The sequence below is a fragment of the Copadichromis virginalis genome, linkage group LG23 (genome assembly GCF_057382275.1).
Source record: "Copadichromis virginalis isolate Kocher_CV1m ecotype Utaka linkage group LG23, C_Virginalis_male_GT1.1, whole genome shotgun sequence".
Taxonomy (NCBI): Eukaryota; Metazoa; Chordata; class Actinopteri; order Cichliformes; family Cichlidae; genus Copadichromis; species Copadichromis virginalis.
Genome location: NC_140639.1, coordinates 52,131,342 through 52,147,018, shown reverse-complemented (window position 1 = coordinate 52,147,018; position 15,677 = coordinate 52,131,342). Strand labels below are relative to the sequence as shown.

The following is a 15,677-nucleotide window of genomic DNA, read 5'->3' as shown; positions in this document are numbered from 1 at the left end:
TTTTTGAAAGCAACTTGAAACAAGAGCATCCAATCATTACTGTTATTAATATTATAATAGAGTACCTTTCAGACCATTATGAAAATGATTAACGGTGTTACTGTGGACTCACGGATACAACTGTGCGGCTACTTCAAAATATACTGCTTATGATGTATGAGGAGCTTTATAATCTTTGGGACATTTGTTTGAGGAAACTCTATTAAATAAAAGAGAAAGCATTCGGTTTAGAATAAAAATATTAAAATGTTGATTGTTGGAGCAATTCAGCAGATAAAACAGGCCAACACGTATCAACATACAATCAGTGCAGATCAATGACTGTCGGAGCTTTCTACAGTCACTGGTGCAGATTAATATCAGCCAATCAATCATACAAATTTCCATCCATTCTCTTCCGCTTATCCAGTTCAGGTTCGCCGGTGGGCTGGGGCCTATCCCAGCTGTCTTAGGAGAGGCTCACTCAAAATCTTTGTGAAGAGTGAAACACGGTAAACTGCTCTTTCTGCCTGATACTTTACCATAACTGAATTTAAAAGAAACATATATAAAAAAAATATTTAAAGGACTGTAAGTGGCCTAGCTAAGCTTGTTTCCACATATTTAACTGTGGCAGTTTAAACTACACCAACGGAACCCCCGCGGGGACAGTTTTGTGTGCGGAAGCGAAAAGTTCAAACATGTAATCAGCAGTTCCTGGTACAAGTTAAAAGCAGTCGGGTCGTCACTGTGAGCATGTCATCGGTCTGTATATTCACAAACTGTCCCTGTGTGTATAAGAACGCTTCGTTCTGCTGAGCGCGGCTGTGAAAAGGTTTGATTTGCAGACGTTTTCATTTGTTCGTTTGCGTGAGCAGCGTTACATGTTCGGACAGGAGCCCGCCAGGAGCGCGAGGCGGAACGGCCCCAAACCATGGCCCGTGGTCGCGCTGTCGGTGCTGGGCTCGGCCGGAGCAGTGGCCGCGGTCGGGTTTCTCTGCGCCCTCATCTACCCCATACTCAAAGGTAAGCGCGCGGCCCTGTACCGCACGCGCAAATCAGGATCAGATCAGTGGGATCAGAAAAGGAAAAAACAGTTTTTACTGTAGGATGATCGGTCAGTCCAAAGGCATGTTTATAATACAGTCATCACCAGCAAATGCTTTAAGTATTAAATACATTTGTTCAATGATGTTTCATTATTGCACATAATAATGAATAAATGCACATCTGTGGATGATTTCTTTGCATGTGTGCACTGGATGGGTTGTTGCCGACAGCTGGTGAGAATCTCATGTCAGTAACACCCTATAACATGTTAAGAAATATATTTACTTAGAAAACTGCTGACATGTCAAATATTTATTATATCATTATAATATATATATATATATATATATATATATATATATATATATATATATATATATATGTATGTATGTATGTATGTATGTATGTATGTATGTATGTATGTATGTATGTATGTATGTATGTATATATATATATATATATATATATATATATATATGTATGTATGTATGTATAACTTGTATATATAACTTTATTTCCGAGCTCTGTTAAAGTGCTCGTCTGGCACAGGACCAGATGGGATCTGGCTTTTTAACAAGTGTTGGTCAGCATAAGTTGTGATTGTTTCAGAGCTGCGGGCAGAGAGGGTGACAGGAGAGGATGGCACTGAGGAGAAGATGCTCGGTAAGTATAAGCTCTGTATTTACTGCTCCGTCCAGATACTTGTGTTCACCATCATGCTCGGTTTACACTGTCTTTGGTTCCATGTGCAGCACATATACTTAGAGAAAGCTCTAATACCATGTTTCAACATTTCTGAAAAGTACTGTACAAAGTAACTGGTGTAAATATCTGAGGGCTGCAGCTTTCATTACTTATTATTCTGCAAAATCTTAGCAGCTAATCTTTACTAAAGTAACAAAAGAGATGCACATAACAACAACTTTGCCATAGACATGTTTATTTAGACTGTGGGTCACCTGCTGTCCAAAAGTTCTGTGTTTCTGTATATATTGTTTTTATTGTAACACCAAAACAAAAACATGTTTTATCAGTACGGAGTGGAAGCAGTCAAACTCAGTGTGACAAGGACGATGCTGTTGCTCCAACAGTGGTTTCTCCCTTATTGTGTAAAACAAGGGAAGAGATCCAGGCTGTAGAAACTGTAAACCCTGATCCTGCACTGTGTGTAATCAGGCTTCTGGAGTCTCCTGGTCCTGTCAGTATTAGTAGGATGCATCTGCTGCGTCTTCTCGTGGATGCTCACCTACCTTGACTCGTTCCAGCCTGGTATGGATTTCCCGACACTGCGGACAGTGGCCCACGTCAGGTAACACGCTGGGATACGCTTTGTATGAGCAGAAGAATCAGGAATTCTCCCTTATAATGCTGATTTCTTACACGTTTTTTCTCTTCTGTTCTTCACATCAAACAAATTTGAATATTACACAAAGAAAACCTGAGTGAATACCAAGTGTAGTTTTCATTTATTAAGACAATCTATCCTAATCTACCTGGTCCCTGAACTCTTCTAAAGTAACTGGCCCTTGTTCCAGCATGAACAGCCTGTTTAAGGCCAAACAGTCTCAATCTGGTTTCAGTCTGGACTTTGACTGGGTCACTGCCAAACCTTCATTTAGTTATTGAGCCATTCAGAGGTGGACTTGCTGCTGTTTTTGGAGACTTCACACTCCAACAGATGCATTAGAGAGGAACCTGGGGTTCAGTATTTCGCCCGAGATATTTCACACGTAGATCTAAACAGTGAGGAATCAAACCACCAACCTCCTGAGTTACAGACATCCGCTGTTCCCGAAGCAGCGAGCCTTTGTGTTCTTTCGTCCCCTTAATGAATGAAATAATGATTTAAAACCTGCATTTGTATTTATTCGATTGGTTATTTAAGAAACATTTAAGTCTAACAAATGTGAAAAAAAGGGAAATACTTTTATACCCTATATTATACTTAACTCATTCACTGCCAGGGTTTTTGAGCATTTTTACTCATTTTTGAAGAGCCACAGAAAACTGTGTGTTATGATCATATAAACGCTGAACCTACCAAAATGAAGAACAGACTCTCTTCTTCCATCCAAAAAAAAAAGCTTGTTTCTACCATTTTCCATTCTTTAGTAATCAGCTGTAGAAGAGAGGTGGGTTCCACCAAAAATGCCTGTTTTGACCACAAAAAGGGAGAAAACGAGCTTTTTGTGAAAAATACATTTCAAGCAGTCTGATGTTCACTGACAAGCTGCCCGAGGTTGTATTCTAGCCCCTCCCATTGGAAACGTAATTGACGTCTATAGACGTCAATGGCAGTGAATGAGTTAAATGTACAGTACTGTAAGACAGTTTTACAGTACTGTACATTTAATTTCTTGATATTAAAATAACACTAATCAATAATATCTCTCTTCTTCTAGAGACGCTTCTGACCGTGGCTTCCACGTGGGATATGGAGTTGCTGTTCTTAATGGTATCATGGCCATGCTCACCATCATCTGGAGTCTCTGCTGACACACACACACACACACACACACACACACACACACACACACACACACACACACACACACACACTCATCCAAGCCCAGGGAAATAACCACAGTAGTTTTAATGTGCTGTTATTGCTGCTAAAGCGTGATCACACAGCTGTGCACTAACTGAAGACACCTTCTGTAACACTGGTGATGAAGCTGCAGCTTTCACACACAGCCTGTGTTTACCTGCAGGTGGATGGACACAGCAGCTTCCAGGCTGCAGCCTTGGATTAAAGCTCTGTATGTGGGGCTGTAAGCAGTTCAAACTCTGACACACTGCATGTCTTCAGATGAGACTGTGAACAGTTGATTAACCACCCAAACAGGAATGTTACATGCTCAGGTCTAACATGGCAGCTTTGGTCAAATTTGAAAAAACAAAAGAATTAAACTTCTTAGTGCTGATGAATTGTTTTCGTCTTTATTTCTCCGGGTCGGCTCGCTTCACCTGAAGGCTGAACAAAGCTTTGAAAGTTGTTAAAAAGACAGAACAATTCTTCAATGTCTTTAAAAAGCTTTAAAGAGTTTTAATTGCATTAACAATTTATAGCAACGTGCATTCTGCAGTTTTAATATGTAATAAGATTTGTGGTTTAAATGCCAAACTCTCATTTTATCAGATTAAACTCAGTGGCCTTTCCACTTGTAAATGCTTTGCTAGATTAAAGGTTTTGGGACATGTTAATAATGATCAGCTTGTGAAGAAAGTGTAAGTTTTCACGTTTTCCCTCCAGTGGGTCAGAGCCGCTTCATGACAGGGACCTATAGAACTTTATATGTGGTTTTTATGTTCTAGCTGAAGTGTGTTAATAAAGGGAGCTTATGAATGCTTTCATATTATTTACATTTTCATGGTATGGGACGATGATCTGATCATCTGACCACCACCTGATCCAAAGAGCCATTTAGATGGCCCCTGTGACAGATTTGTCACTCAGAGCTCCAGCACTGAGTCTAGGGAGGGTGCCTGATGACCTGGTGCAGCCTGAACAAACAACATGGGCCCAGCTTCCTGTGGGCTCTCCAAGCGTCAGATGGGATGTCGAGGGCAGAAGCAGTCCGATGCACTGGTGCTGAGGCCGGCCACTGGGGCGCAGAAACTCAGATGTTTGAAAGAGCCTGAGTGAGTGTGTGAGGTTGATGTAGTCACAACAGATGATTCATCCATCAGATTCCCAGAGGGAGAACACGCCTTCACTGCTCTGGAGTCTAGTGGCGGCGTGCTTTACACCGCTACATCTGATGCTTTGCATTGGGCTTGGTGATGTAAGGCTGGGATGAAGCACCAGTTTCATCTGAAGGCCACATGAAGTTTGGAGGTCTGTACTGAAAGTTGGCCACTAGGTACTTCAGCATCTGTGTTTTACGTTGCTTACCGCTTGGTGGCTGAGTTGCTGTCCTTCCCCATCGCTCCCACTTTGTTGTTCGCTTCCACTCACAGCTCTCTGTGGAGTCTTTAGTAACGAGGGAATGTCAAAACTCACCTTATTGCAGAAGGTGCATCCCATCGCCGTAAAACGCTGGAATTCACGGAGCTCCTGAGAGCAACGCTCTCTTCCACAAATGTTTGCAGAAGCAGGCTGCACAGGTGCTTGAGTTTGCACACCTGTGGCCATAGAAGTGACACCTGAACTCGCTGATTTGGACGGGTGAGTGAATACTTTTGGCGCTTTCACTTTCCAGTCACTAAAGTCATATTTAAAACCTTAAAGACATCTGGAGACATCTGGTGGCCAACAGTATGAAGAGCAGCTCTACAACGTGCACTGCTTCATTGTGAGGCTATCACGCCTCCACACGGTGCTTCTGATGCAGTGTGTTGTTGTTGTTTTGGAACACGCACCAGTTTTTATTGTCTTTGCAAAGATGAGAGAAAAAACTTTTTGCATCATTGTTTAATAAATGAATTGGCCTCCAGTGATCCAGATATAATTGATCCTTGTTCCCCATTATCGTGTAATCCCTGAAACACAGCAGGCAGAAGCAGAGCTGTAAAATGACAAGTCTCTCTACATCCACACTCTCCTTCTAATTCATCATTGCCTGGTCATTTGTCATCTTTTACCCGAGTTCCCTCAGGCAGGCTTTGAATTCCTGATATTGTCTTGGAATTTCTCAAAGAAATGTTAGATGAGGAATACGGTTTTTGAAAAAAAAAAACAGGCCAAATAGGAAAAGAACTGTGATGAACTATTAATGGGAGTCTTATTAATTATCGTTTCAAGGAAATCCTTTGAAATATTGCAGAACAAATGTCTCCTTCTGCGAGCCGTTTCCCTCTGGATCTGAAAAACGCCACCCGGCCTTATCCTCTCTGTCACTGCTACGTTGTTAGAGGTCAGTCATGAACCAGAATAAACTGTATGGGATTTATATTGATATTAAGAGTACCCATCAATCTGAATTGACGGCTGACCACAGAACATTCCTTATAAAATTGCGACACCTGCTGACTGGTTTGTGCCAAAGGAGACTCAGATATCAGGTTCCTGTTGGCTGTGCGTGGCCTTGCTGAACCAAATTCAATTCAGCACGTTTTTCTGTACAGTAAAGAAACAGAAGCTTTCTTTAACACTTGTGCAATAAGCAGGAACAGTGAAGTGGACACTATGTGAAAAACATCCCCAGTTCCACCCAGTCATGTTTTCAATCACAAGTCTAGTCCTCACCTCTGCCATATGCTTCCTGCCAGTATAAAGACTTTTATTTTGAAAATTATTCATATAGAACAAAAATCAGTTTTTATGTGTTTAAAACCAGAATAACAGTGGGAACACTGCAGGGCCTAATCTTTTTAGGATGTCCATCTCCTTTCCAGCACAAACCTCAGTCTTAGTCTCCCAGATTATTAATCACAGAAACCAGAAAGCACAGGTGTCGTTCTCTCAGTGAGTCTGCTGCTTGTGTCACTGGAAATCCACTAAAAGTTCAGTAATGCTGGGATATCAGCTAGAAGGTCCTAAATGTGCTGCAAGACAGTGTGGAAATAATGCAGGAAAGGTGGCTGAAAACAGACGTTCTCAGCTGCTCTTTACAAGTCCAAACATCCGCTGCATTACAGACTCGTGCCACAGCTGGTGTTCTTGTGAAACGTTTTCATGCACCTTTCACGCTTTTCTTCCTATTCCCACTGCATCTCATCAAGATTCAATTTGATTTGCACAGCGCCAAATCACAACAGTCGCCTCAGGGTGCTTTATATTATAAAGTACAACAATACACACAAAAGAAGCTGCTTGAAGGCACAATCCTCACATTGTGTAATTATTTAACAAAAACTGTGTGCACCACGTTTGGTGACATTCAACTTTGTACAGAAAAGTGAGTCTGAATTTCTGTGAGTTGAAGCTGATAAGTTACTGTTGCCAAAGGTGGTTCTACACACTGTTGCATAGTGGGGGTGGGGAGGGGTTACATTTTGACACACTGCTTCTGCATTTTGGACGAGTTACTGTGAACTAAACAATAGCAGAGTCTGAGAGGTCATGCTGTTCACCTGAGGTTGTATTTACTTCATATTAGAACCTGGTAATAACCAGATGATTCGTCTTATGATGTCTAAACAGATAAAACCTTGGATGTGGCAGAGGATGATCCTGGTATGTGAAGACGAGAAGTCTGTACTTGAGTTTAAAACTTTAAAGGACGCTGATGCCACCAGCAGTGATGGCAGACCACTAGGTTTAGATTTGATGACCTCAGGCTAAGAGAAGGGCGCATACATTGTTGGGATTTAAATATATATATTAATGCTTATTTTGCTGATTACATTGTATTATGTATAAGAGAGGGCCAGGAAACGGCATGTTTTTGCAGAGCATGGTAACTGCAGGCAGAAAGGGAAACTAAGCAGAGTGTTTGATCGAAACTTAAAGTGTGTGTGACGTCTATATGAATAACGCGTCAGACCTGAGCTTGTGTTCGGGTCTCCATATTCCGGAATATTGTTAAATCCTCCCAATTCTTTCGATCTTTGGGCTGAAGGAAGGACACTACTCGGTGTATAAATGCTCCTTCAACAGTGCTTTATTCCATACAATTCAACACTTTTGAGCATAAACCATCCGGATGGGGAGACATGCATGCAGAGGGTCACAGCAAATCTCAAGATGGTGCAGGCTGACTCAACCCTGCACCATCTTGAGACTCAACCTCTGGTGGGGGCCAACAGAGGCTATCGTAAAAACCCAAACATCCACATTCTTTCTCTCTCTCAGTGAGCCTGAGTCATGACCTTGGCTTCCTGTGCAGTCTGTTCTGTTCTCTTCTAATCAGACAAGCAAGGTCCTGACTCTCTGAAAACAGTATTTCTTATGACTCAGCAGTATAATGCATCATAAAACAATATCATTCATTCACAATGAATCAGCAGTCTGATCTAATACAAATCAATTTAACAAATGTAATAGTTACCACCTTCTTCTAATTCAGGAGAATAATACAAACTAAAACTACATAATAATTCACAAGCTTTAATTAGGGGTCTAACATAGCATAAGATATAATTTAATTATAATATAATAATCCCACAATATGTAACATGAAAGATCATTTTTTAAGTTAGACCACGTTGAGCCGTGTCTTTCTTTGCCGTAGGGAATACAAAGAACTGAGATTTAATAACATATATATACACACGTATATATACATATATATATACGTATATATATATATATATATACGTGTATATATATATATATATACACGTATATATATATATATATACATATACACGTATATATATATATATATATATATATATATATATATATATATATATATATATATATATATATATATATACACGTATATATATATATATATACATATACACGTATATATATATATATATATATATATACGTGTATATATATATATATATACACGTATATATATATATATATATATATATATACGTGTATATATATATATATATATATATATATATATATATATACACGTATATATATATATATATATATATATATATATATATATATATATATATATATATATATATATATATATATATATATATATATATATATATATATATATACGTGTATATATATATATATATATATATACGTGTATATGTATATATATATATATATACGTGTATATATATATATATATACACGTATATATATATATATATACACGTATATATATATATATATATATATATATATATGTGTGTATGTATATACATGTATATCCTCAATGTTAAAATGTTACCTAGATCTGATTGGTAGCCAGTGTAGCGACTTTAACCCTTGTGTGGTGTTCATATTTTTGTTACTCAGCCAGTGTTCATGGGTCTGGTGGACCCGCTAGAGTTTTGGCTTTCCAAATTAACACTATCAAACAACATTATGTTAAATTACTCAACAGATGTTTACTTCATCCCAGTTACAAACCATATGAACAGCAAACATGGTTAATTTTTTCCCTTTACCTTTGTTAGATCATATTTATGAATTAATGTGCTTCTCGTTTTTTTTTTATTTTTTATAAAATGTTATAAAAAAATGAATCAGTTATAATCAAGTGGAGTGAGTGGAAAGACACAACACATTTACGCGTGAAGCAATATGTTTCACAACTAAATGGGATCAGCTGCTCATCAATGGTAACATTAGGCCCAGGGTAAAAAACAGGGGGAGGTGGTGCACACACTTATCCCACACTGTCCTGATGGCAGCTAGCTTGTCTCTCTGCCGTCGAGCTGGTCTGTCGTCTCGGCTATCAAAACGGATAATCCTGGAAATTTTGTGGAAGTTTTCCAGAGACACTGATGCACGGAAAGGTTCTTGCCGGTTTCTGCATCCCACAGGGATTCTGTCGATTCCCCTTTGGACCTGAAAACTCCTGCAAGGATAAGAACCCCAAAGTAGGCCTTTGGGGTTCTTAGATGGATTTGGTCCATCTCCTTCCACCTCGCTCCAAAAACACACCTTCCTTCTAGATTACTGCAATCCAGAATAATTTTCTGGATGGAATCTGGGATGAAAAGCTCAAATGAAGACTTGATGTCCTGCACATGAGTAACTGTCAGCCGTGTTGGCCCTGGCTTATCACAGTAACAGCTCTGCAGGGTGGCTCATTTCTTCGGCAAGAAGACCATTCAATTTCACCAGTTATTGACATCCATATTTCTTCACTTGCTGTCTGGTGGGCTTGTTCTGGTCCTGGAGCTGGCTGCAGATGGGGTGCTCGTCTTCGTTTTGTTACTAAATGATGCTCAACCTCATCCTCTTCTTCAAAGTCACTGTCAGACTCTGAATTTTCAGAAATGTGAAACGTTCTGAAACCTCTTTGTCAACATCATCATCCGAAGCCCCTCTCTCTTCCAAAATCAATTGGATGGCAAAGTCTTATTTATAGTATTATGCCCCTAATTTGCAGGTGGGACAGGGTATGAGAAAATAAAATTTGGATCCCTCAAGAAAGAGGGTAAAATGTGTGAGATGTCAGAGCAGACGGTGTAGATAGTTGAATTTTCAACAATGTTGCAACTTTGTGCGGAGCAGGAGGGGAAGAAAACACTATCAGCAGCACCAGAGAGGAGGAGGACAGAGTGTGGGAACACAGGACCTACACTCTCAACACTTTTATTAGACCTGGGTCCAGTGGACCCGAACACCTTGTATGTAATGTAAATGCGTGGGGGGAGGTACAGTATGAGGTCATTGAAAATTAGTTCGGATTTATGTTCTTCACAGAAAATAAGCCAAAGCCAATGAATTTCAGGTTGAAAAAATTATTGTTTAATTGTTCTTTTGAAAAAAACTGAAAACGGGTCTCACAGACCCGAACACCATACAAGGGTTAAAACAGGAGTTATAGGAGCTCCTCTGTTTGAGCGAGTCATGTAACCTGTCTGTCCTGTTGAGCTGGAGCACCGTCTTTCCACCTGCCTAGACATAGTTCACTCGTTAAACAGGAACTTGGCAACTTAACTATCCTGTTGTTGTTGTTAAGTTAGGTGATTGGGCCAGCTTCCAGTGATGCAAAGACGAGCCTGTGTGAAGCCTGAACAAGATCCCAAAAACAACAAAAAGCCATCCATCCCAAACTTTAGGGACCCAATCCCAGCGGCCCCAGGCTGAGGCGTGTTCCAATGTTGTATATGTACAAGGTAGACGTATTAAAAAATACATCTTTAGACATGTATGACACACAGAGAGGGTTTCACAGCATAACCAACCATGGACTTCTGCTGTTGTGTATGTGACTAGTATGGCTGTAGGCCCTTATTCTGAACAAAAAGACTGGAAAAGAAAGAAATAACAGTACAGTTAAAGTTTATTTTAGTCTGAACATGAATCAGAGAAACACCAATAAAATGTTGTTATTATTGCATAGACCAGATAAGAATCCCCCGTGTCTTTGTGGGGGAGAAGCAGTCGAGTCGGACACCTTCAGTTTAGGCAGGCGAACGCACACATCACATGTAGACAAACATTCATGAATCGTTGAGTGCACACTGATCACTTCATGTCAGATGTTGGAGGATCTCCAGCTTGTGTAACACTGACCGTCTCCATGGGAAACGGTCACAGGAAAAAGGCACAGTTCATCCAGACCAATGTTTCAAGTCACTGATTGGCTCCTCCGGTTTGCAGCCGTCTGTAAGGTAGACGTGTTCTCTACTCGTCTGCATGACAGAGTAACTGCAATGTTTCAAATTATTTCATACTTTAAAAATAAATACATAAATCCTTTATAATGTCCATCCACATTTATACTCCCCCCACCCCCCCACCAAAGCAGTGGAATGAATATTAATTTAATGTGAGAGCTTGAGTTACAGCACACAGCTGCCTGTGCTCGTTTGCTTGCTGCATCCGCTCACAGCTACTGCAGACAGCCTTGGAAGAACAGGGTGTCACCCGGGCATTTATGTCTTATGTATCGATTTGCTCACGATTCATTTTGGTTGGTGCAACACAATTTGGTGGCCACATTTAGACAAAGCTTTCTGCTGTTGGAGGAAAGCAGCAGGAATGTGTTTCAAAGCCTGGGCTGGTGGGACTCTGTAGTCTGTGTGATGATTTCATTCAGTGGGTAAAAAGACAGCCATCAGGTCAGCCAGCTCCTCTGTACTCAAACATCTTTGTCAATTATCTGTATGAAGGCACGCACACGCACGCACACGCACGCACGCACGCACACGCACGCACGCACGCCTGGTATAATCAGTCACACTGATACTGACACAAAATAAATGCTCATCTCAAAAAACCGTCCAAGTGCTGATGGATGATAGTGAAATATGCAAATATGAAATAAGTTTTCAACACATGTTTAGTTTAAATGTGAAGCAGACTGACAATGAAACATCTGATCTGCTGGATTCAGATGTTTAGCTCCAGTCTCTGCTGAACGACTCTCTGCTCAATCACACATACAAGCTCCACTCAGGGTGAACTAATTGCTCAGCTGCTCGGACTGAACACTTAGTTTCTCCATCTCTCAGTCTGCTCGTCAGCGCACACACACACACACACACACGCGCACGCACACACACACGCGCACACACACACACACACACACACACACACACACACACAGCGCTATCCTCGTGGGGACATCCCATTGACATAATGCTTTTCCTAGCTGTATAGCCTAACCCTTTACACTGGTATCATAGACGCTTTAAATTACAAGACTACTTTGAAGACGATGACTTTCGTAGCGAGCCCTACGGTTTGGGAGCTGGAGTGGGGAGCCATGATATACCCCTAATTAAAGATTGTGAAATTATGTAGTTTTAGTTCGTATTATTCTCCTGAATTAGAAGAAGGTGGTAACTATTACAGTTATTAGACTGATTTGTATTACATTAGACTGCTGCTTCAGTGTGAATGAATGATATCGTTTATACTGCTGAGTCATAAGAAATCCTGGTTTCAGAGTCAGGACCTGCTGTTCTGATAGCAGAGGAGACAGAGCACATTCCACGGGAGCTTCACCCCCACCGTTGTTGAAGGCAGACAAAATAGGGAGCAGCCAAGGCCATAAGTCAGGCTCGCTAGGAGTTAGAGAGAATGTGAATGTTTGGGTTTTTACGACTAGGTGGGGGCCAACAGAGGCTAGAAGAGTTTGAGTCACCCTCCACCAGTTTGAGATTTGCTGTGACCCTCTGCATGCATGTCTCCCCATCCGGATGGTTTATGCTCAAAAGTGTTGAATTGTATGGAATAAAGCACTGTTGAAGGAGCATTTATACACCGAGTAGTGTCCTTCCTTCAGCCCAAAGATCGAAAGAATTGGGAGGATTTAACAACAGGAAGACTGTCCATTCATTACACAAGAAATACATCGCTGCGAAACAGCACGATTATCTGCTAAAGGACACGAACTATTTTCTGCAAATGATTCGCTCCATAGCAGATAACACGTATATACAATAGATATCGATAGCTTGTTCACTAACGTAAACACACGGATGCGTTTGAGAGGCGTGACGAACATCTTTCGGCGTTACCCAAACGCTGTGCGTCCTGAAATCCTCCAACTTCTGGAGATCTGCCTTACTGATAACTCTCACGCTGACGATACGTATCATTTACAGACTGAACAGCCCTGGACCAAAGACATGCACCATCTGATGCTAACACCGATATGAGTGAGTGGGAGGCGCTGACCAAATGCCCGCTACAACCGCCCTTTTATTTTCGGTTTTTAGATGACATCATAGGCGCATGGCGAGGACATGTTTAAACAAGTTGTAGACAACACACGCCATCAGTCTATAAAGCTCAAACAGGAACACGGCGAGTCGGAAATAAACTTCCTAGACACTACGGTCTTTTTTGAAAATGAAAAGGATTGTAAGAGGTTGTGGACTAGGGCACATTTTAAACCCACGGATACACATGCGCTCCTACACAAATTAAGCCATCATCCGCCACACACATTTCAGGGAATAGTAAAATCTCAGATATTGAGGTTCTATAGAATATATAGCAGGGAGGCAGCTGCCATATTGTTCAGAAAACAAAGAAAAAACTATTCAGTGTAACAAGTGTGGGTTGATGTATGTGGGGCAGACTGGGGCCCACTTGAGAGCGCCTCTGCAACAGCACCTGTATGCCGTCCGGATGGACCGCGTATTTTACTGGGCCCTCATTCTAAGGAGCACAGAGGGGGCATCGGTAATCATGGGATTGGAGGCGAATCCTGGTTGGTTGGTCGGTCGGTCAGTTGAAAAGGATGGAGAGGGGGTGGATAGATTGAATGCTCCGTTAGGCCTTAATGTGAGATGCGGACTGGACATCCTTTCCTCCTTGGTTTAGAGGACATCATATATGGGTCGAGTGTGGTTCTTTGTAGTTGTCTCTTGTTTGGTTGCCTAAGGTATTGTAAAGTCTGAAAATAAACACTAAGAGAGCCCTAAACAGACATGTTGAATGTCATCCCAAATAAATAAATAAATAAATAAAAGGTTAAAGGTTAGCATAAGTGAAAGAAAGTAAACAGGCTTTCGCCACGGAAACTGCAAGGCAGCATGGGATTGGCAAATATGGTTATGAATACTAATCGTATGTTGCAATTTCTGGTAATTTACTAGTTGCACAGTCTTAAAATTGTACACTGATATGAAAAAGTCAAATTGACACTATAGAAATGATCCCCTGGAGGCTGAATCCCCTCCAGAGTGGTGTTGGGAGACCTGACTTTCAAGGAGAAAATAGAAAAATAAAGGTAGAATATAAGCGGGTGAGAGTCGACTGTTTGTTGTAGCATACTTTGATTAGAGACCACAGCAGGTCTTATATGAAGAAAAATGGGGGTGATGGAAAATATCAGCAATATATAAGAATGGCATTCATAAGAAACAACGACGAAGAAGAGGAGCATGTTAACAGGAGGAAGAAGAACCGGTGGGAATCAGGATGCTGCAGCCGATCCCAGGACGGTGCGCCTAAGTTTTAAGGAAGAACTGAGTCGTAACTCCTAAACTGAGTGTGAAACATGCCCTCAAACGTGTGGGGACCCCACAAGTATAGTAAACCTCCAATTTATCTCACACACACACACACACACACACACACACACACACAATTCTCAAATTTGATTTGTTAGGAATTTGTGCCAACCAATCAAGCTCAGACACACAAACACATTTAATACTTGCTCTGCAGCACAGAGGGAGGAGGGCTAATAACGTACCATTGCTACTGATTGTTCAGCAGTTTATATCAAGTCTAAGGAGCAGCCTGTGTGCGTATTGTACATTTATAGGAACAAACATCAGCTGTGTGTCTGCTTGTCAGAGCTCTTCAGTAATAAGTCATTGTGCGAGGCGAGTGCAGGCAGTCTGACATCTACCTTCTACTTACAGTCTACTCTGGCGCATAAAAAAGCGAGTGGACATTACTGAGCTCAGCCTGTGGATCCACACGCCTGCGTGTGAGGCTCTAATCGCTGTGGTGTGTCCTGGAGTCTAAGGAGCTTGGAAAGAAAAGCGTCTGGACCTCTTTGAGTTGCTTGAAGACGTTTCACCTCTCATCAGAGAAGCTTCTTCAGCGAGGGAGGATAAGAAGGACAGACGCAACAACATTGTCATCCCCTATGTAGCCGGTGTATCAGAGAAACTCAGGAGAGTTTTCTCCAAGCACGACATCCCGGTGTACTTCAGACCCAGCAACACGCTCAGACAGAAACTGGTTCATCACAAAGACAAAACACCAAAACACAGACTTAACAATGTGGTGTATGCTGTACAGTGCAGCGAGGAATGCTCAGACCTCTACATCGGAGAGACCAAACAGCCACTTCACAAGCACATGGCACAACACAGAAGAGCCACCTCCACAGGACAAGACTCAGCAGTCCATCTGCATCTAAAGGTCAAAGGTCACTCTTTGAGGATGCCAATGTTCACATTTTGGACAGAGAGGACAGATGGTTTGAAAGAGGAGTGAAAGAAGCATCTATGTCCACTGTGAGCGACCATCTTTGAACAGAGGCGGGGGTTTACGACACCAACTCTCTGCCATCTATAATCCAGTTTTGAGATCCTTCCCAGACGCCTTAACGCCCACTCACATCCTGGGCCATCTGACCTCAGGACATCACATGATAGGGCGGGACTAGGTTTCATAATGAGCTCACCCG

General features: G+C 41.3%; 1 protein-coding gene across 1 annotated transcript; it reads left to right on the top strand.

Annotated features, from left to right (window-relative positions):
• Positions 1-588: 588 nt before the first annotated feature.
• On the top strand, positions 589-3,957 carry LOC146682236 (ADP-ribosylation factor-like protein 6-interacting protein 6). The gene is made up of 5 exons (XM_085449416.1): positions 589-744; positions 858-1,005; positions 1,639-1,692; positions 2,206-2,338; positions 3,432-3,957. The coding sequence occupies exons 1-5, from the start codon at positions 736-738 to the stop codon at positions 3,523-3,525; spliced, it is 438 nt and encodes a 145-aa protein (XP_085305542.1). The 5' UTR covers positions 589-735; the 3' UTR covers positions 3,526-3,957.
• The last annotated feature ends 11,720 nt before the right edge of the window (positions 3,958-15,677 follow it).